General features: G+C 49.6%; 5 protein-coding genes across 5 annotated transcripts; 4 read left to right on the top strand and 1 right to left on the bottom strand.

The window, feature by feature from the left end:
- Positions 1-677: 677 nt before the first annotated feature.
- Positions 678-2,148, top strand: PV05_03329 (uncharacterized protein; the record flags this gene model as incomplete). Its single annotated transcript, XM_013463965.1, has 4 exons — positions 678-881; positions 938-1,259; positions 1,327-1,676; positions 1,735-2,148. 4 exons carry the CDS (start codon positions 678-680, stop codon positions 2,083-2,085), a joined length of 1,227 nt encoding a protein of 408 aa, XP_013319419.1. The 3' UTR covers positions 2,086-2,148.
- A 2,014-nt stretch (positions 2,149-4,162) lies between these two features.
- Positions 4,163-4,726, top strand: PV05_03328 (uncharacterized protein; the record flags this gene model as incomplete). Its single annotated transcript, XM_013463964.1, has 3 exons — positions 4,163-4,256; positions 4,307-4,491; positions 4,631-4,726. The coding sequence occupies 3 exons, from the start codon at positions 4,163-4,165 to the stop codon at positions 4,724-4,726; spliced, it is 375 nt and encodes a 124-aa protein (XP_013319418.1).
- A 9,117-nt stretch (positions 4,727-13,843) lies between these two features.
- PV05_03327 (uncharacterized protein) lies at positions 13,844-14,044 on the top strand (the record flags this gene model as incomplete). Its single annotated transcript, XM_013463963.1, has 1 exon — positions 13,844-14,044. The coding sequence occupies one exon, from the start codon at positions 13,844-13,846 to the stop codon at positions 14,042-14,044; it is 201 nt and encodes a 66-aa protein (XP_013319417.1).
- A 274-nt stretch (positions 14,045-14,318) lies between these two features.
- Positions 14,319-15,121, bottom strand: PV05_03326 (uncharacterized protein; the record flags this gene model as incomplete). Its single annotated transcript, XM_013463962.1, has 2 exons — positions 14,319-14,899; positions 14,959-15,121. The coding sequence occupies 2 exons, from the start codon at positions 15,119-15,121 to the stop codon at positions 14,319-14,321; spliced, it is 744 nt and encodes a 247-aa protein (XP_013319416.1).
- A 4,184-nt stretch (positions 15,122-19,305) lies between these two features.
- On the top strand, positions 19,306-21,296 carry PV05_03325 (uncharacterized protein; the record flags this gene model as incomplete). The annotated part of the gene is made up of 2 exons (XM_013463961.1): positions 19,306-20,717; positions 21,065-21,296. 2 exons carry the CDS (start codon positions 19,306-19,308, stop codon positions 21,294-21,296), a joined length of 1,644 nt encoding a protein of 547 aa, XP_013319415.1.
- Positions 21,297-22,216: the final 920 nt, after the last annotated feature.

The raw sequence follows: 22,216 nt of genomic DNA, 5'->3' as shown, positions 1-22,216 counted from the left end.
GTATCCTGTGAGAAAGGTTTGCCACGTCCTGAAGATTGACTCTAAATCGAACACAGTCCCAGAAGCGCGCGGCTGGTTTCTTTGTGGATTTCCGTAACAGGTCTGATGCACGAGAGAAGGAAGAGATGGGAGCACCACCCGCCATACCGGCCACCATTTGGGCTGCGGTTTCAGCTGCCACTTCGTGGGCTAGTTCAAGTGTATTCTGGGCTCTTCTCTGCACAAAGATTCGACCAGATTGTCACACGAGACGACCTGAGACGACAAACTTTGGCACCAAAGGCCTTTGTTTTAGCCGTCAAGGGTTACTTTGGCCGCAGTATATTAAGCCCCCATTAGTATGAGACCGAGTCACCTCATTGGGAGAGGGAGGCAGCCTCACCTGACCAGAGGACATTTGGCCGCTCGACACGGTGGCCGCGGGCCTCCAGGAAGCCCTCGCATTGTTTTACGTTGGCATGTACGATCATCAGCTGAGATATTTTAAGAGCACAAATCATAGCCGTTGCAGGAAGCACAACAGTGGATGTTCGATAACCTACAATATAACGACACGAATTCGAGAGATTCCTATCGCGGACAACAGCATGCGCCAAGGCTTGGGCCCGGCTGCCACCACATCAATTTTTGACGTTGATTTGACCGGATTCTCTAACTAGGTTACAGTAATGCTCATCATGGACCGATTCACAAAACTGTATGAGCTCTACGACAAGCCATCGAATGTCTTATTCGAGGAGGAGAACTTCCTTGACTACCGGCCAGGAGGATTTCATCCTGTTGCCCTCGGAGATACTTTGAAAGATGGCCGCTACAAAATACACCACAAACTGGGCTACGGTGGCTTCTCAACAGTTTGGGTTGCTAGAGACTACAGGCATGTCGCTGACTTGCCCCACCATTCAATTCGCTTGTGCTGACGGTGCGTAGTCTCGAGCAATGGGTGTCGGTCAAAATCGCGAAGGCGGAGAAGACAAATCAGTCACGAGAGCTTCAAGTTCTACGAGCTTTGGCGCAGTGCTCGAATGTGACTCCAGGTTCTACAGGTATTGTTCGACTCCTCGACGATTTCCTCCATGAAGGCCCCAACGGATGTCATCAGTGTCTCGTGTTCGAACTTCTTGGCCCTACGGTTGACATGATGGTGAACGACGCGCATCAATTTGGGGAGCGTCTCGGTACGGATATAATCGTCAAAGTATCGACCCAAATGCTGGAGGCTGTTGCCTTTATGCACGAAGCTGGCTATGCACACGGAGGTATAGCCGCCTGTAGTCTTGTTACCTTGCATTCGCAGCACTTTTACGCTCGGTCTAACGTTTGCAGATCTCAGCACAAAGAACCTTGCCTTCTGCAACGATCGCTTATCTCATCTATCCGAAGAAGAGCTCTTTGAAGCACTTGGGCCTCCGAGTCCAGAAGGGTTAACTCGATTAGATGGCAAACCCCTCGGACAAGGCATCCCTACCCAGCTGGTAGAGTCAGCACTGTGGACGGGTTGGCCACTTGATGACGACGAAGATGATGAAAACGTTCGCATTATTGATCTAGGAGAGGCATTTGATCAGAATGCCGCTCCTAAAAGTCTTGCACAGCCTGGAGGTTTGCAAGCCCCCGAATCGATTTTTACCGGCAAGGTTGATTACAAACAAGACTTGTGGCGTGTAGGCTTAGTGGTGAGAGTTCCGCTACATATAGTTGAGAGCTTTGGTTGACATAAAGTTGTGCTTCCAGATCTATTATCTCATCTTCGGAGCTTTACCTTACAGCTGGTGGGGAATCAATCCTTTGGTTGAAGCGATGATGGACGTTTTTGGGGAGCTACCGCCGGAGTGGCAGTCCAAGTGGGAACAAATGAGCTCCGATGCTGTAGCTAGAGGGGATCCCGGGGCTGGAAAATGGAAACAAACTCCGCACTGGCGACTGGAAAGGCAGTTTGATCAGCATGTCCATGAGCCGGAATTGAAGCCTTTTCTTCCGGTGATTCAAGGGTTGACAATGCTCTTACCGTCGGATCGCATTTCGGCATCACAGGCCCTTCAGTTGATCAGGGACAATTCCGGCAACATCGAACACAGGGCATAGATTAATGCAATGCACACCTTCTCTTGGATTGGAGAGCCAACAACATCCCATCAATGAAAGCCGAGGCCGCCAAAGTTGCAAGGAGACTCAGACTGCCTCGAGAGTATGGACTGGTGTTGAGAATGAAAGATCTAACCTCTACCTGCGAATCTGGTGTGACCCACTCTCGGAGAAAGGACGTTGAGGCAAACGGCAGCAGCATAAGATCCTATGGCGGAGCCTTCAACGCGAGAGATACGAAAATCAGCAACTCAGTACGGCGATATTTTGTGGGAGATTTTTGGATCCCTCTCGCTCACCCCGACTCTTCGCTTTTTCGAGCATGTTTGCACACCGTATGACGAATGACGAGTTTGAAATGGCTTACTTGGTACCGTGATATGCTTTATGGTACTGTAGGGCCTCCAGAAATGGCTAGGCTCTTGTGCCGTGCCCTGATTTGCGATTGCTGACGTTATATAGAGACAGTAATAGCCGATCCGCTTGAGACCATCCATGCGTGGATCCGACGAAATAGCTTACGGAAAAGTGCTTTGTAGGCGATTGCAAATTAGAAATTGAAGGGTGTTGATGTGAGCGGGTGTTGGAGTGGTAGAGCTATTTAAGTTAGATCACGCTTAGGTACTGTACTATTGAGACTTCCCTTTATCTACCACCCTCTCCTCATCTACCATCATCTATCTTCATCTGCCACCACCTGTCTTCATCTGCCACCACCTGTCTTCATCTGCCATCATCTATCCTCATCTGCCACCATCTATCTTCATCTGCCACCTCTCCTCATCTGCCACCACCCGTCTTCATCTGCCACCACCAAAATTCTGTGGATTAACATAGAGCCACCACCAGAACTTCCTTTTGGCTTAGACTACATATATAGGGCTCCTTGTGATGACTTTGCGAAGTGGATTTCCTCTGAAGTTGAAAGCGGCGAGGGAGACTCTCAATGTTAGGTACGCACAAGATGAGATGAATGCATTGCAAGTTTCCTGCCAGCTCCAGTCACCACCAGAAATGGGTTATGCCATCGCCCCACGGCGTGTGGCAGATGCACTATAAGAGTTCGGGTCCTTGCTGTTGGGATTGCTATCTGAGGCAGCAGAAGATAGGATGGACGGCGATGTGGAAAGTCACAGTAGCCATGGTTTCTCCCCAGCAAGGGCCACTGCGCTACCTCCTGCATCGAATAATCTCGTTCAGATTGTGCACTCCAACCAAGTCTGTTGTTGGCTGTGTCAATTGCTGGCTGCGTCATTCAAAACCCATTATCTGCCAGAAGATGGACGTACCATTTATCGCTGTCAGCTGTGGTTCTTGCCAAATACACAGCCAAGAAGCTTTGTACGAACGATAACGTCTGCTTCCTTTCGAAGACAGTCAGTTATTTAACGAGAAGACCTATCTCTTCTTCCCGAACACTGCCAGAATTCGACTGCGAAGCAAGGCATTCCCAAGCGCCTTCATAGGCGAGAGCCCTAAACGATACATCCTCGCCATGGTTGACATAACGGCCGTCGGCCTTTGGACTTCTTCGAAGTTATCCATTCTGCAGCTCCTTCTGGATAGCAGTTAAGACTTCCTCCATAGTAACATAGCTCCGCTTCCAACAGCCCATAATCACGTTCGCCCAGATCACATCTGTCAATTCGGGGAAAATGCCACCACGAAAGAGCTCTGAAACGCGTTCCTGGTATTTGCTCCATCCGTCAGAATCAATTCGTTCTGGGCCCTGGTGTGGCCATTTCCCGGTCAAAATGATGTAGAAAATGGAACCTAGTCCAAATATGTCTGTTAATGGAGTAGATATCTCACAATTTGTTGGATCAAAAAAGGGATCATCTGGAAGGTGGCCCCCATCTAGCCCTAGAGCTTCACAGGTCGAACCTCCAAAGTCGCACAAGAGGAGCTCAAGTGATATTCCGTTCGTTGTGTGCACCAGATTTAGCATGCTAACCTTTTCCGAGATGCTGAGTTGCCGTGCGATACCACTGAAGGCAAGTGCCGTTATTGCACAATTCAAGGCCACGAGTGCAAGACCGTAAGTTCCCCTTTTGCTTTGGTTGAAGTCGCTAACCGCATGTGGATCCCCTTGGACTGTCGCGAAGCTGTCAACACTCTTGTCAATGCTTGCATTCGATATTCGAACCTCGACCTTAAGGTCGTTCACTCAGGTAAGACATTCTCTTGACCAGCTTTGCGCATGCTAACCGCCTGCTTTCAGACAGTAGTATTCGTGAGATGGGTGAGAAAATCAACGGATGGATGAAAGATAGTGCCCAGAAGAAGGCTGTCCTCGTGGATCTCGGTGGAATCCCAATCAATCTTGAGGTGAAGAAACCACTCACCATGGCCGAAGCCATGGACTTGCATATGAAACGTACCCAGGCCGAAGTGGCAGCTCAAGCTGTAAGTTTGATTCCGGTCTTGACGAATCAATGCTAACCATGTGCGTTCTTCATGCTAGGCTGGCATCACTCTTCGTCCTTGGCCCGGCCAAGATATGCGATCATTGCATCCTTCTTTGACGATCCCTGACATGGCTTAGGTAGCCGTTGAGGATGATTTGCTTGAAGATGCGCCTATGGGTGATGATCCAGGTGAAGCTATTGATAGTGGTGCTGAGGAAACCCCTGAGGTTTGAGTGCGGTTTCAATGCTAGTGGCATGCTGAATTCCGTGTGTCCCTTCTTGGGGTCTTGGTCTTCTTGTGATAGTTGGAGACTAGTCATTGCGTTTGCTCAGTCGATGAGTCGCATGCCTATAGCATGCCGAGTTCTTAGTGGAAACTCTTGCAACTTCAGATCATCGCTCCTCGTCTTCAGTCATTATCCTCATGATTTTCTCTCAAATCTCGTTCTTTCAAGAACTCGCTCGCAGCGTCGCCGGCATTTAGCAGATATTCAGCAGGTTCCCAGCTGTCCTCAGCCTCTGAGAAGCCCTGCCATCTAACCAAATATTGACGCCCAAGCCTGGTCTCTCGGAGGTCCAGGATACGCTCCACTTCCCACTCTTCCTCGCCTGCTATCTCGATAGGCTCAGGCGGTTCGCAGCCTTCTCGCACTGAGTAAGGCTCCAACAGCGAAACATGGAAGGGAAGGTGTTGTGGAGTCGGCCGTACTTCTTTGGCAGCGCCAGGGAGTATGCATTTCGACCGATTGCTTTCAAGATTTTGAACGGTCCGAGGGTAGCGATCTGCCAGCTTGCGACTTGCGCGACGCAAGCGGATGTTCTTGGATGACAGTAGAACATGATCTCCGGGGGTGTGACTTCGCGGTTTTCGACCCTTGTTATAATACTTGGTCACCGATCGTTGCGCCTGTTCCCAGAATGTTTTGGCCTGGCGGGCCGCTTCCTCCAAGGCTTTCGCCTTGTTCGCCGCAGAATTGTTTTCTCCTTCCTGCGGCTTGGGCTCTAGATTGCGGTGCATAGTAGGCGAGTATGTGAGTACCAACGAGAACGGAGACTTGTTCGTAGTCTGGTTGACGCTCTGGTTGCAAGCATATTCCCCGCTAGGCAGCAGCATCGCCCAGTCGTTCTGTTGGTAGTTTACGTAGCAACGCAAGTAACATTCCAACGTTTGGTTTGCCCTTTCTGTCTGTCCGTCCGTTTGCGGATGGAAGGCAGTCGAGAATCGCCTTTTGATCGCAAGATAATAGCATAGGGTTCCCCAGTACTGCCATGTCAGGATTGGCACTCGATCGCTGACGATGGAGCGTGGGACGCCAAATGCTGCAAAAATGTACTCAACCAACAGGTCCCCTAATGCCGCGGCGGTTATCTGGGCATCGCAAGGTATATACTTGACCATCTTAGAGAATCGACATACAACGACAAGCACAGAGTCGCATGCTTCTTGGGATCTGAACGAAAGATCAAGATGTCATCCAAGTATGCAACACAGACAACATCCAGTAACCCTTCGAGGGCCTCGTTGATGTATGCTTGAAAGGTCGCAGGGTGCGTTGGTCAGCCCAAAAGGCATCACCGTATACTCAAAGTGTCCGTATCGCGTGCGAAAAGCAGTCTTCCAGATATCTTTCTCTGCGATAGGGATCCTGTGGTATGCGTCTCGCAAATCCAACTGAGTGTAGATTGCAGCGCCACCGAGACGGTCCAACGTCTCGCTAATCAGTGGCAATGGGTGTCGGTTCTTGATGGTCACCCGGTTCAAAGCACGGTAATCGACGCAGAGTCGCAAGCTACCGTCTTTCTTCGGTACAAAGAGGACGGGAGCCCCGGCTGGGGACTCACTTGTACGAATCCATCCGCGGGCAAAATATTTCTCGAAGTACTCACGTAACACGCGCAGTTCCTCAGCACTAAGAGGGTAAATGGGACTGTAGGGAACATTTTTCCCTTCTTCAATCGGGATAGCATGCTTGACGATAGTATCTAGCGGTAGGCGACCCGCCTCCGCCTCGTCGAAGACATCTTTATATCCCTCAGCCTCTGGCGGCAACGGATCCTCGTCGGAGGTGCTGTCCGTATGCTCGCCGCTTGCGGAAGACAACTTGCCCAACAGGACGGAAGATAATCGTATCATTCCTAGGCCATGCTTCTTCCCCAGCGGGATGATTTTCTTCAGGGACACCAGTTGTACATCGCCTACGCGTGGTAGTCGATGGTTCCAAGCACCGTGTCGCCAGTCAATCTCCGGCTGCACATCCCTAAGCCAGGGATACCCAAGGATCAGATCTGCATCCTGCACATCGGTTGCCACAAAGTCATCATCCATTGAGTAGCACGTCCCCCGTGTATCCGTAGCATAGACACGGAAGGTGTGCTCGCCGTAGACGTTGATAGCTCGGCCATCAACCGCATGGGCCCTAATCGACGAGTCCCTCGGGGCGGTTTGCTCTTCAACCATGATCTTTTGCGAGATGAAGTTGAGTTGAGCCCCAGAGTCGATTAGCATGCGTAGAGTACGCTTCTTACCTGCAAGCTCCACTTCCACAGAGCCCGTCAAAGCATTCGAGGTCTCTGTACGCACGCCTGTAGGGGTGTTACCTAGCACACTAGAAGCGCAGTAGGTACTAGGTCTCATTTTTTTGGCCCCTGGTCCTTCTCCTTGCGTTTCTCCCGCGCAACGGAGTTGGCTCTCGTGCTACCAGACGGCGGCTGTAGACAGTTCCGTGCAATCTGCCCATAACGCTTGCAGCGATGGCATTGCAAACCGGAAGGAGATGCACCTCGGGTGCCACTTGATTGCTGACCACCAGCGGCCGGCTTGCTTTCAACCTGCTTTGTTTTCGCAGGAGCATCGCCAGAATCGCGACCAGCTCCGGGTTTGCTGCTAGACTGCGTCTTGACAGCTTCCCGCTTGTCTCTCCTGTCTTGCCACTTGAGGAGCTCTTCGTGCCGCTGAGCGGCTCGGAGTACCAACTCCTCACTTTCAATTTCGCGCACCTCGCGCATCACTGCCAGGCTAACCTCGGGTTTCAACGCCAGAAGCAGCTCCCAAGCATGCCTCTGCTCTTCAGTCAATCGAGTCACATCCTGCCGGAGACGTGCAAGTTCTTCTTGGACTTCGCGCACAGATTGTCCGTCTTTCTGCCTGTACCGCCACAGCTGCGACAACGCGGTTGACATGCGGTTGGCAGGGCTTGAACAACGTTTCGTAAAAACGTGGTGTAACCTTCCCACGTGGTGGGTTCGGTTTCCCTCGGCTCTCGGAGCCATGTCGATGCGGCTGTCTCAGCAAGCTCAGTGGCTGGTTGTCGGATGCGTACATCATCCGACGAGTCTGGGTCCAAATCAAAGATCAATCGCCACTCGTTTAGGTATTCCTGGAGTTCGCCCAGCGACGTCGCAGAAAACTTCTTGCGAGGAGCAATTTTTAGATGTTTGGGATGGCCCGAGTACAGCCCTAGGCTTGCTGGGCGCTTGCGCACCGGCAGCGTTGATCCTTCGATCCGGACAGGATCATTCACTTCTTCACCCCTGAACTCTGCTTTCAAAAGCGCAATCTCTTTCTGCTTTCTCTGTGCTAATACTAAGCGTTTCATACGCTCGTGCTCGGCATCGATTGCATCAACGTCAAGATTTGCCGCCAACAATTCCGAGGTTGCCATAGACGGCGCGACCGAGGGGGCAATCGAAGGCGCAACCGACGGTGCGATAGAAGAGGCAGGGGTAGGGGCCGGCTCGGCCTGGTCCCTATGCTGAGCTTGAGGGAGTAGAGGGGCTGCCGACGCAGGCCTCGGGCTTGCGTACGGCGTTCGCGCAGGCTGCGTTCCACTGCTAGCCTCGCCACCTTCAATCGTCGGCAGCGGCTGCGTTGAAGGACCAGCCACACCCTCCTCGTCAGGCTCGGTCTGCGAGGACTGCCGAGTACCACGTGCTTGGGCCCGACATGCTCGTAGCGTTGGCCGCTTACTCGGCTTGTCTTATCGTCAGGGTTCGGTAACAGTAGGAGTAGAATTGTCAGAGTACTCTCGAGGGGGAACCATTAGATAAGAGGCAAGCCGGCGCATAGCACTAGAACAGCACGAAGGTATTGGACAGATGCATTGAAAGTAGTCCTATAGACACCGACTACTCCTACTCTTACAGAAGGAGAAGGAAAACTCTAAGGGGTGTCAGCAGCTCGTATCATGCTGTGAGGGTGCTGACCACACCATGTGATCAGACAGCTGTCCGAGGTGTCCTTAGTGTTTCCTGACAATAGTAAAGACAAAGGAGAAGTTAAAGAAGAGGTTAAAGGGGGGATAGAAGGAGAAGTTGAAGGAGGGGGGAAGGACCGGCCTAGAAATGAGCGCCCTATCAGGAACGATTCTAGACATAGCCGTCTCATTAACCCCGGATACATCAGAAGGTAGGTACTTGCTGCAATATGGTGCACTCATGCATACCCTTGAGGTACCGCCACAAAAGAGGCTAGCAAGCACTCTCAATTAACTATTCAGACGGTCATGTCTCAGCCTGGGCTTTGCGGATTGCTTTGCGCGTGGCCTACACTGCAATCTTCAGATGGTGAAAACTCGCAAGAAGTACAAGATTGGCGTGGTTGGTGACAAGAGGGTCGGGGCAAACGACACTTATCCGTTAGGTAAGTAACATGGGATGGGGCAAGTGTCCATGTTAACCTCTGCATACAGTATTCTTGGGGCAGCTACCTTGATGTGCGCAAGAACTAGGGCACTTATGAAGTGTCTGTCAGTATCGAGTCGGTGTGGATTGACCTTACCATGGTGGAGGGTAGGAGTCTATCTGAGGTCCTCCCGTGCGACGCCGTGATCTTCGTATTCTACACTGCGGCCAGGTCAAGTTTCGAACACCTCATGACGTATAGGCACAGCCTGGGCCTTAGAGGCGACCGTCCCATCGCAGTCATTGGAGCTATGCTCGACAGGGGCTTGCAAGTCACACCGGTTGAAGGCCTCAACCTCGCCACGACTCTCGGAGCAAATGGACCCAGCATCCCTGCCTAAGTTACTACCTCCGAAGGGCGTTTATCACTTATATCGCCAATCATCGTTGATAGACTTCCAGACTCTATCCACTAATTTGACAAGAATCAGTGCTTTTGCGACACACCATGGGTTTGATTTGCCCCCAAGTATGCTCCTTCGACGTTTGAGAGACACACAAGCACAAGACGACAAGACAAGCGAAGTTAAGAAAGAGTGGGAGCAGGTATTGTAGAAACAAGAGGTTGACCTCGCGGTTTATCGGCAGCAAATGATTCAGGTCACTAGTGAAAAGACACAATCTCGACCCGAAAGTAGTCTCAGCATCTCGCAGCCTGCTAATTGGAGCTCCACTAAACTCAACAACCGACTCTCGAGTACGACCCTGGGTCGGAATTCGCCAGGTCTTGCGGACGTGGATAACAGTGGTGACTTCGAAGAGCCGTGCGACATTTTGTCTGAAATCATGTGCTTGCAATGCCATCGACACAGCTGAAGCTCTATCTGAGTTTCGCGCGTGCACAGAGCCAGGACTTGCGTCGATGTCGCTCGATGAAAGTATTTTGAAGACAATGGGCAACGTAAGGTCATGTAAGCTGAGTTGCACTCCTGAGCCCACTAGTATGGTGCTTGCCGCCCGAAGTTCCATGCCAGACGGAAGCACGAGGGGCTCACGTCGTCCGGCGTCCAGAGGGGCCCATGCATTGGTCCTGACGAGCATCAAAATATGCTGTCACACCGCTAGGTCTAGTCTCGATTCACAGGAGGCATTGGGACGTCTTCTTGCTCTAGGAGGCGCTTCTAGCTGCAGGTGTCGTCTGGGCACTATCTTCGCGAGGCCGGCCTTTGCTTGCAACAATGGATGGTTCCACTCAAAACGGACGTTCTCCTAATCCTCTAGTGAGCTTTTGATTCCCGCAACCCTTACCAGGTTCTATTTGTAAGTCTCTGAGTGAAATGCAGGCTGCTAACACCGCTTAGTCTAAATGGACTGCTGGCCCTGGTGCGACCACCTTTGCTCCCTCTATCTCTGGTCACTACATTCAGAAACAATCGGGTCGAGATTGACCCTCATCTCGTCTATATGGGTTATTTCTATCTCCAGAAGGCTTATTAGGCCGTTGATCCTTCTTTTCAAACACCACCGACACTGTTCAGCACTTTATTCCTAGCTAGCGGCAGTCCTCCGCCGCTTGTAAGGCACTCCTTCAGCTCAAAGTAAACACAGTCCATCGCTGGACGCTGAACGTTCTGCGCCTCGTTCCCAATCCGCACTTCCAAGTTACTTCTATCCACTATGAAGCGCCATGACAAGGACCTTCCCTTTTACCTTACGTCGATAGCGAAGATGAACAACGCGAAATTTCTGAGCACCTTCGAAATTTCGTCTGAAGATTATATTTGGATACGAAACCGCATTCGCCAAGTACACGAAGACTATTGCACATCCAATCCAAAATCTACGTGGGCAGACGGTCGCTTGCCTTTCTATGATACGCAAGAATTTGAAAGAGAGTGGCTTATCAGCACCGTTCACAGCATCGTTCAAGAACATTTTACCACTGAATTCACAAATGACAGACAGGGCTTCCTTGTCGCGGCTCTATACAAATTTCGCAAATCCTGGAGGGTTAGACATACTAAGCAGAAAGTGAAGAGAGAAGCGAGGAGAGCATTGAGGAGGAGAAAGAAGATGAATATCAAGAACATATTGATACAAGATCAATCGTGAACCAATCGCACAGAGCGTTTCGTCAGCTCAAGACTAATTGTGCCGTTCATATCCCCGAATTCCTACTTGCTAATACCACCTGGTCTTACCGTAACTCAGCTGCTACCATACGATAATATTTGCCTGTTTTTGCCATCAATACCCTATGCGTTCCGCTTTCAACAACCCGTCCGTGGTCTAAGACCACAATCCTGTCTACGTTCTTGATTGTAAGTAACCTGTGAGCAATCACAATAGTAGTGCGCGGCCTGCAGAAGTCGTCCAATATTGCCTGCATCTGGGGCTGTCCTTCGGGATTGATAGCTGAGGTAGGCTCATCGAGAAGTACTATCTGCGGCTTTCTGACCAAAAGACGAGCGATAGACAGGCGTTGAGCTTCACCTCCGGACAAGAGGCCCTCGGCCACGACAGTTTCGTAACGTTGGGGCAACGGAACGTGCTCGCAAGGCCAACATTTATTGAAATCTATGTCACAAATCCCTGATGCCTCACTCTCTGGTCCTTCCCTAATCGAGGGCGAGCACGATATTCCTTGGAGGTATGACAAGCTGCGCTCGAGGTCATAGACTTTGTTCTTGCAATGGCCGATTTGACAGGTTAGCCGTGACCTGACTGGATCACTTGGTCATTCCACGATATGTCTGATATCCATTATTGCCTTGGCTTCGAGCTCGTCGAGAAAACGAAGCACCTCCTGGACCGACGACCCCTCTCTGATCATCTGGAGGAAGCTCGAAACATTGGGTCCTGATGGGTATCTGAATAGTTGCATAATTCGATCATACGCCATGCTCTTTAATACTATCTCATCCCGGTGGCTTTTGCTCCTCGAATCTGCCTGCTTGCCTCGGTCACAAAACGCGTTCCTCTTCTTGCACTCTGAGCATGGGTCCCCTTTGTCACACTAGGCATTCTCAGAACAGGACTAGCAGTACTAGGACATGGCTTACTTACCTTTCTCCTCCGCGACTTACAAGACTGACACGCAATCGTGACATGAGCACGGGATCGTCTCAGTTTGGGACGCCGATCGTTCTGACTGAGCTCATCGTCGGTACCGGCGGTCTGTTCAAGGCATACCAGGTTGGTGCTCATTGCTGAGCCTTTTTGCTGCCAACCGTGCCACAGCTTCAACTAAAGATTTGGACTTTCTCGCAAAACGGGGAGTGCTTGTGGACGCAGTTGGTTACAGTAGCTTTAGCCTAGTGGAGGAATTCATCGACTCCCCGTCCTGTCTTTCCGGACATCAAGACCGGACTTGGCAAAGCAGCTACGGTCGCGCATTGACGTCAAGGCCAGGAAAGCCGTAACTAGTTGGTTGCGCAAGAGATTCGGGCAAAATGTCCAGATTGGACTGTCCTTCAGAAATGTAAGAAGAAATCAAAGATTGGCAATTACCCCGGCGACTAGGCGTGGATAACATTTGGGCGCTCTCTGCCTCTCCTCAACCGCCAGTTATTCCTAGCCTCCCTGCTGACCCGCGTTTCCCAATCTGAGCCACAAGCCTCTATGTAGAGGCTATCCCTGCATCGACTCTAAATCAATGTCGTTATGCATCTGCTTTGACTTCGAAGGAAGCTGCAGCGTATGAATGTGGGTCGGGCAGCCGGCCAGCACATTCTTCCCTGTTACTTGACTCTGAAGGACGAGAGATACATGGACTGGCGGAGGCGAAGATAATCCCATCTCCGAGCCTGTAATAAAGTTTATTATCGTGGTCGGTTTTCCTGATCTAATGTCTGATAGACATGTCTTGAGCCAGATGGACTACCCCTAATGTTGCTCGGCCCAAGCGCCGTGTCCTGTAATTGACCGACTTTGTATCACGGAGTGGAAGTAAGTATCGAGACCTTTCCAGAGTACATCTCTATGAGAATTCTTCGCACTAAGCACGTCGTCACCGGCTGCATTAGTTCCGGATACATCAAAAGGTACGTACGTCCTGTGATATGGGGCAAAATATGCATACCCTTCGAACCCTTTGCTCCACAAGGTAAGCTAACAACAAGCACTCTCAATCCATTATCCGGACGGTCATGTCTCAGTCTGGGCTTCCAAGGACATTGTGACCCGTCAATGTAGGTCGCATAATGGTCTGCCAGCTCTCTCTTTGACATAATCCTGCAGCATGAAGAGCCAGGTTGCGATGCTGTTGCATCGATAGTATTCGACAAGGGTCAGGGTTGGTCGTTCTGAGATACCTGCGGTCTTGATCCACGCGCAAAAGTGGCGGAAACCTCAAGCGCAAAGCCGAGCTTCGTTAGTGAATGCGGAAAACGTTGCGGAGGGCCTTGGGAGTCGTTGGTCAGAACCCCTGAAGCCGAGTTGTCCACGTATCCGGTCGATGATGAGTACCAACAAGGAAAATTCTCTGAACACTCCGATGCCCGTCTCCAGGTATAAGAATGCTTTGACTCCTCCAGGTTGGCCTCAAGGCTTCGCTGAATGTCATCCATCAAGGCATCGAAATTCAAACCCTTTACACTGTACACGTCAATTCAGCCTCAAATCTTTGACGACACCTGCCAGCCAGCCTTCCTGTCTCTCCTCTTGTTTGCTGGACTTCTCTTCGAAGAACATACTGCAAGTTTTTTCGACACCCCAACCTTTGACTTACCATGCCAGAAAAGCCAAGAGATGATTCAGCCAAAGTGCCGAAGGAGAACACGTCGCGTTCTGCAGGTAACAGCAAACCTGTGGCTCAAAATGGAGCAGGGAGATCTCCCACTTCTGACCGGAGCGACACGAGCTTCATGAGCAAAACAGATCCCACAACGAGCAGGGATATGGAGCCCCCTAACCGAAAGGAGAAACATTAGGTACTGTTGTGGCCTTTCTTCCCTAGAGCCGTGACTTATACATTATAGAGCGCACACCCGATCGTTTGACGTGCTATCTTGAGAGTCCAATGATCGCTGCTCCAACGGCGAGATTTTCTGGTCACATTCAGGGAAGCAGTATACGAATGTTTTGTCTCCGTAGAGAATACATTCCTTCAAGAAAGTACTCTCTTTTCCTTTTGAGAAGTGATATCAAAATGCACGCGACTTCAAAACAAATGGTAGGCTTCACGGCTGCGATCTCTTCTCGTTGTTACTTCTTCGTCACTGATGATGATTCTGGGTCAAACTGAAAACCCACCAGGCTTGGGTGATCAGAGAGGTCCAGGAAGTTCGTGTCTTTATGTTCGAGTGGACTGGAATCAAAACCCATAGTAGTGCCATAGCCAGCTTGTACAGGAAGCATGAACATCGTAAGGTCACTGGGTGTGAAAGTGGTTTCTAATGGCGGGTCAAAATCGACCTCATTTGGAGGCGCAGGCAGGGTAGTGTGGTCGACAAATGCTTCCATTGTATTGTATTGGTCAGCAGGGACATCGGCCGATCCTGCTTTGTCGTTCTGCATGTCCAGGCTTTCGAATTTTTGGTCTTGGCTTGTAATCCACGTACGGAGCTCTTGTAGCGGATTTGAGCTGCTACTGAGCAAAGAAAGGACAACACTCAATTCGTTGCCCATTTCTCGGTATGTTGGCCAGTACACACGGGAAGGTGGACTTGCAGGAGGACCCATCGAGATACCCCGACTCATGCTAAGATCAACTGGGGGGATTTTCCTCAGTTGATCATGGTACGCGTACGAGAATTCGATCCTTGCTAGATCCTCAGGCCTCACATCTGGTTGCAGCTAGATCCTCGCGCCCCTTCAAGAACTAAGACATGCCTGCCATGAGTACCGTACTCCCGACACCCGGGCACAAGTACATAAAGCCCCTTGGCCTGCACAATGCCTGGTTGCCTGGTTGCCTGGTTGCCTTTTTGCTCTGAGCTTTCACTCGAGAAAGATGCTGAGCCCTTGCCTGCGTTGTCTTGACTGCTGATTAATTCCACCAATCCCATCTCTATTCCGACAACATTCCATGAAACTCCCTCAATATGCTTAACAAATTCACAATGCGCTTAACGAATAGACCTGTCTTACCCTCGTACGGCAGCATATTATCGAACTGGCGGAAGTTTGCTACGGTCTCTTCCCATTCTCGACTTCCGGCCACCGTGTACCGACTTCAACTTCTACCAGAATCGAATCTCCTGTCTATGGAGAGAATAAGAACGGGAAGGCCAAAGATCACGTTCTTGTGTCAGGTGATGGCCTGGTGTACCCTAGAGTGTCCCAAGAAGTCCCAAGTCTGTATCGACGACACGATTTGCTCGCGTACTAACAGTTCTCCAGCCTTCAATGGACCTCTATTCATGCCCAATACCATCTTAATGCAAGAATTAGCGAGAAATGCATTCGATCAATACTGCGAAGAGGACGAGGCTATCAGACCTGTACTCATCAGCATCAAAAAAGGTACTGTCCGATGCCTGCTACTCGCAGATGATACTAACATGGTTCTACAGGGACGATTCTTCCCTCACCTCTCCTTGCCTTCCATCAAGACCCTTCATTATTTTCACTCCAATCGTCGCGTCCGATGAAGCTACACGGTTTATATTGCCTTGGCCTACTCGCAATATGCCGCTGATTATTCCTGCAGAATTGAATACTATCCTCAGCGGGTTTTATGCAACGCATGCGACCGTCTTTGATGCTGAAGAGTGGTTCGACAAAAACAATTTCAACGATGCTGCGGCAGATACAGATACGGAGCAATGGCAAACTTGAAGAAGAGTGATTTGCATAGTAGGACAATTCTACGTGTTGATTCACACCACAGCGTCTAGAATTCAACATCGATTCCCAAAAGCAGTAGGGTAGTGGTATTGGGGTTGACATACAAGCATATCTGACAATTGCAACATGTTTCACCTCTGTCTCCACGTCTAGAAAGTGCGCGCTACGAGGGAGGTCCAAAGTCCTGGACGTCCTGCTAGAGGTCCAGAAGGGGCGCTTTGTCTCTCATGACCAACGGTGCCGAAGAACACCATATATGCGAGTGACGGAGGCTAGCATGTTTCCGTTGCTGCGGGATATTTCTCCAACCATTCTGACTTCGTCATACGCTGAGCCTTGGCGGTAAGGAAACTGTTGATGTCCGTGTTCAGTTCTGCGAGTATCAACCTCAGTCCTACCACAGGAGGACGAAAGAACAAACCTGTAAGAGTCATTTCTCGCGCTGGCTGCAACGAGTAATGATCACCCACTTCGTGCACAAGAACAAGGCCATTGGGCAGTTGTGTATCTGGCATTGATTGAGCCTCCATAGGTTGGGATTTCAAACTGAGACAACAAACCTTTGGGGATGGCGTAGACAACAATACCGCTACCAGTGAAGTTCCTCACAAGCTGTTGCTGAGTAGGAGGGTTAGGGCGCAACGAGGCACCGTCAGGTCCTTCAACTCATCAGCAATACAGCGTACATCATGATGCTCCAGTCTTACTCTCATAAGTCTCAGGGTTTGTAACGGCCTTCGGTTGACTTTCCCGGCTTCAGTCAAGATATCGTAGCTGCCAGTTTTCTTACCTGTTTTATCGCGAAGAGACAACGTTGGTCCATTATTCAAACGGAACAACTCCTTCGGGACTATAGTGAATCGATTGATATACCTTGACATTTTGAGAAAATCAAGCTTACAGCCGAATCACCATGCAACTCAGGGAATGGGATTGTGACGCCAGAAGGGGTGGCATTCGGAAGCCTTTAAAAAGGGTTGACATTTCATCTTGGTAGGATGCATTTTATTCAGATGCTGGTGGTGCTGGGCTGTGAACAACGGCCAGAACGGCAATTTCTGCAGCCAGTCACGCTGCTGCACGGCTCTCTGCCACTTGAAAGTTATGCGGCCTCATGCAGAAACGAGAAACCGCGTATGCTGATTTCAACCAGCGGGAGGAAATAGGACATGAGTGCAGAACTTGCCCAATCACGTAGGTGTAGGTGCAGAGGCACATCCATGACATGTAGGCACATGCTCCTCATGCTTACTGTTCACTGAGAAGGAGAGCGTGATTGGCTAGGCAGAGGCAGACGTCTGCCCAAGATCCAGGCTCTAGGGACCAGCGCGTTACAGGGCCGCTTCTATTCGCCTTCTCGGTGTTTATTTCCTGTCTTGTTCGAGGCGTTTGGGCCGGGCGGTTCCTAGCGCGCATGCGAAGAAAAAAGCACTCGTTTCGGGACATCCTGAACGGCCTGCCGAGTGGCAAAGTGCCGGCAGAGGTCGTGCTCTCTTTCGAAGTATTCCGGTCGCTTGTCAGTGCCTATATAGCCTTTATAGTCTTCGATATTATCGTACGCTAGTAAAGTAGTACTACGACGACACTATACTATATAATAAGCTAAGAGAGAGTAAGAGATCTAAAGGTACTTTATTTAACGATTCTATAAGATATATATCCTACTCATTACTACACTACTCACCTTAACGGGACTCCCTAAATTATTTTGACATTAGCCGATTAGAAGATACCGCGAGGAGTCAATATATTTAGAGAGAGCTTCTTATAGTCGTAAGTGTATTGTCGATCCAGTAGAAACACGGCAAAACAATAAAACAATAATAGTATTTTAATATTGACCAATAGCTATTGGCTAGAGCCTACATCGTACTAAATTAGAAGTTCTCCTTTAGCAGTAGACCTAGTACGTAAGTACTCTATACCGCAATCTATAGCCACCTATATTTTAACCCGTCGCTAACATTAAAAGCGCTATTTACGCCCTATATAAAGATATCCTCACTAGCCGATACGTTGTCTCAAAAGGACGACTATTCTTATCGACACAATATATCTACTACGTTGCAGACGCCGTTTTATTAAGACTCGACTTCTAAAGTCGCGGATCGAAGTTAAAAAAGGGCGTTACTAGTAAATATCGACTATCGAGGATAATCTAGAAAGCTTACGAGTTATATAAAGAGTATAAAGTCTATATTAATAGCCCTTCTATAGTACGGCTATAATCACTAAAATATAATTATCTTAATTAATTACTAGCGCTAACTAACTTCTTAACTAATAAGAGAAAATATCCTTTAGATAGTATATTAGTTAGAAAGTAGCGCTTAACCTAGCGATAAACTATTATTTCACTACTATAGCTATAGTATAACAATAGAATATAGCGAGCAAACTAAAGAAGTTATCTTTCCAATAGATTTCTGTACTAAAGGTGTCATTAAAATATAGGATCTCGAAAGCGTTATCTCACCACCTATAGGGGTACACTTGGCTATCGTCCTGGACAGTCTTTATCCTATAAACAGTATCCCTAGATTCGATTCTATAGAGAATACTCTGTAATAGGCCTAAAGGATTGCCGATATTCCCTTTGACTTTATATACCTATTTTGGTTCTAAATTGCAGCGAGTAACACGTATCCAACTGCTTGGAGAGACAGGAAAATTGCACCATCACATTCTTCGACCTTTAGGAGCGTTTGGAATAGGATCTCCGAGCTCCTGAACGCCTCTTTAGGTGCTATGGGAATTTCAAAGACGGTGTCAAAAGGGTCATCCTTACTCGGGCGCGTGGATATATATATATATGAGAATGGATTTAAGGGCGTACTCCCATCGCAATACTGGATACATTCCTTGAGTATATACTTATGGGTCTATAGAGCCGCTCACCAATACTGAGATGTAGTTCCCGAAATAGGAGAATGATGAAGATGCAAGTATGTTTCCTTTGCCTGTAACAATTGTAGTCAAGAACTCATGAGCAAGCTGTCGAGTTTGATCAGCTTGATGACCTAGGCTAGCGGCATGCTTATAGCGCTTCTAGGAGTGTCAATAGTGGGACAAACACCAGTAGCTTTGCTCTCGGAATAGATTTCGCTCTCAAGGGGGTCCTCGAGATAATCCTGTACGCGACAATACAAATCGTCGATTGTTCGAAATGGAGGTGCCGAGACAGTTGCTTGGCTGGTACCTGTAATAAAGCAGCGCTTCTGCAATTAAATCTTTTCTTCTGATTTTCTTTCATGAACAACTACAATTTTCTCGACACTTCCTGTCCTGGTCTTTAAGGGTTGCAGTACCTCTGTCAGATAAGCATCGATTTTGCGCTCTTGCATCAGATTCTCAACCTCCTTCATCGTATCTCACCACATGTTGCTTAGGCATTGAACTAAGCATGGAAGACAATTCAAAGCGTCCAATATCGGACACTGTTTTGGGAGAGTCGCGCAAAAAAGGAAAAGCTGACATGCCTAACGAAGGAAAGCAATCCTGCTTGAGCGATTTGTCCTCGACTGCAGGCGTTCGAACTGCTAGCAGGACACAAGACGCGCCCGATCCTCTTGCAAACGTTACGGAACGATTCGAATGCCTAAGCCTTCGAGAGACTTGTGACTCTAAAGGAGACAGCGAGCTGGAAGCGGAGCTGGCAACAGGCCTGTTGAGAATCGTCACTGAAACGCCTCATAGCAACCCGTTGGCATCAAGCTTGCCACAAGGACTATCCAATCGAGTATGCATGATCGGCCTGGATCCTCGACCATGGGCTGTAGAGTCAGTAAGGATTCAGCCCAGTATCCACGTGGAGTACATACGATTCCATCGCCGAGCCGAATGCGATATTATATGGGGCAGGCTGCCGACATACGATCTGATCATACTGTTCGATGCTGAGCTGTGGCAGGGCCAACCCTCTGAGTTCATCACAAGAGCCTGTCGACAACTAAATCCAGGTGGCGTTATTGAGATATACGGATTAGGAACAGCTTGCTTCAAGATCAGCTCACGGATGGAGGTGAAGGTAAAAGCAACGGCGGATTCCGGGTCAAATGGCCATCTGCCCGGGAAGCCACGTACTTGGGAGAAAGCCCTCAACGCCACTGGTAGCGAAAATACTGTCACTCAAGTCGAATTCACGTTGAAACACGGCAATGTTTTTCCGGGAGCAGAGAGCTGGCAGGATAAGGAGAACCTGCAATGGTTTTTGGGCTATGTGAAGGCTTCAAAAGTGCCATTATCCGAGCAAGAAATGCGGATGCTACAGGACGACACTGTCACTGGCGCCATCAAGCACTTTGTCATCAGGGGGAAGACCAGGCTCCCCGAGGCTGAGAATACCGCGACGGCTTCGACTTTGTCTCTGGTCGGCACCTGGAGTTTACTGTCGTATGCAGCATATCACACGGCCAATTCGACGGATGTGGTGTATCCGATGGGTAAAGATTGCACCGGTCGACTCATCTATACTCAGGACAGCTTCATGAGCGTGATGATACAATCCGAAAACGTGCCGTCATATCAACAATCGTGGCTCGCTGGGACTACCACAGAATATGCCACCGCGGCAGCGAGTACCCTCTCTTATTCCGGTACTTACGAACTTGGTTCTCAACAAGGCGACGATGGAAAAGTGCTTCACCGTATCCGAGAAAGCATTCCGCCCAATTGGAGAAATTCGACTCAGGAGAGGTTGAGAGAGTTTTCGCTGGAAGACGGACGTGTAATATTGACTCTAGGCCCGGAAGAGGTCGTCGAGATGGACGGAGAACCACGGATTTTGCGCTTAAGGTGGGAGAGAATGGAGCAGAGGTGAGCTGTGCACTCTTCTGCATTTCTCTCCCAACATGTTTGATCGGCAGCGGGGTTGAGCCATAACAAGGACTCTTTCATATGTTGGGTACAGTAAAAGATGTGATACCATGTCATTGATCTCCTCGTGCAGTCTCTGCGAGCCCCACGTCTCCGGGTTGACCGAAAGTTGAAAGTCTGCTTGTACCTATGCATCTGTTCGTCAAGCCTTAGCCCATGACCATGATGGCGCGACCATAGCTTCTGCTCAGCTGATTGTAAGCGTATAGCTAGGACTAATGCTATATATATATATATATATTATATCATCCCCGAACTGTGCTTTGTCCCTTACCATTTTCGTTCAGGAAAGGGAGCGAGGCCGCTTTAATCTGGCACGTGACGGAGCATCGGAGGCACCCGGCCGAGCACGGAAGAGCATCGAGGGAGCTACGGCAGAGTACGGGGAACGCCGGGGGAGTACTGAGGGAGCACGCCCGAGCACTGCGCGAGCCACAGGGAGCGCTTGCCCTGATGCAGATCTATAGAAGCCAGTTCGGGCTTAGGTGCCCTTTTGGGTCCTCGGCTACAATTGCTTAGCTGTGCTCTTTAGTAGCCTACTGCCTGGCGTTGTGACGCGTCCAACCTAATCCTGGCATTTATGGCAAGTTTTCGGTTCAAAGAATTCGAAGGGGCGTCGAATCGACGACATTCCGGACGAGAACAGCTAAGATTACGTCGAAAGTTTTTTGACCTATTTAGCAGAGTACACTGTACTGCCCGATTATCTACGAGGTGCAGATATGCCAATGAACGAGTCGTCTATGGATAGTATTTCCAAATTTATGATACCGATTAATATAGCAGGTTGCGCCTTCGTACTGAGCCTACCTGTCTCTAAGTCGATGACCATCTAATGGCTCGTTTTCGTCTACTTGTAGATGCCACTGTCCCACTCAGACTACATTGTGGGATGCGTCGGCCCATGGAGGTAGAATTAGCCCCCGTCAAAGCAAATGCTCGGCAAGATCCGTCTCAACCTGCCCACCAAACCTGGTCAGAATTGCTATACCTTGGGCAAAATAGGACATAATATTGTGATTACAGTTCTGCCTGGGTTGAGAACAATACAGCGGCATCCATGACTCAGGATGGAGGCGGTTTCACGTAAGCACGACTGTGTGGAGAACATTGGAATGAAGTGAACGGTACTGACCTTGTGGATATTGATTGGCCGACCTGATAACAACGTCCACCTACGGCCAGTCGATATGGAACCGGCAGGAGCTGTACAGATGTTTATCCTTGACAGAGAGCCAATGAAATTGGATAGGATGGCTCATGTGGGATTTTTGGCCAGGGGCCATTCACTGCCGCTCAGGAGTTGGAGAGCATGCAGGGACGAGCTGCAGGGGTCTGCCAGGATATGGGAAGTACAAAGAGGATGGGTACCTGGTACACCTTCACTTCGTCTCGTAGGCAACAGCGACACAAAGGCCCCAGCGGTCTATACCGTCGGC

This window comes from Exophiala xenobiotica (assembly GCF_000835505.1).
Source record: "Exophiala xenobiotica strain CBS 118157 unplaced genomic scaffold supercont1.2, whole genome shotgun sequence".
Lineage (NCBI taxonomy): Eukaryota > Fungi > Ascomycota > Eurotiomycetes > Chaetothyriales > Herpotrichiellaceae > Exophiala > Exophiala xenobiotica.
Note: the sequence above shows the minus strand (reverse complement) of the source record. Positions and strands in the feature narration are given on the sequence as shown.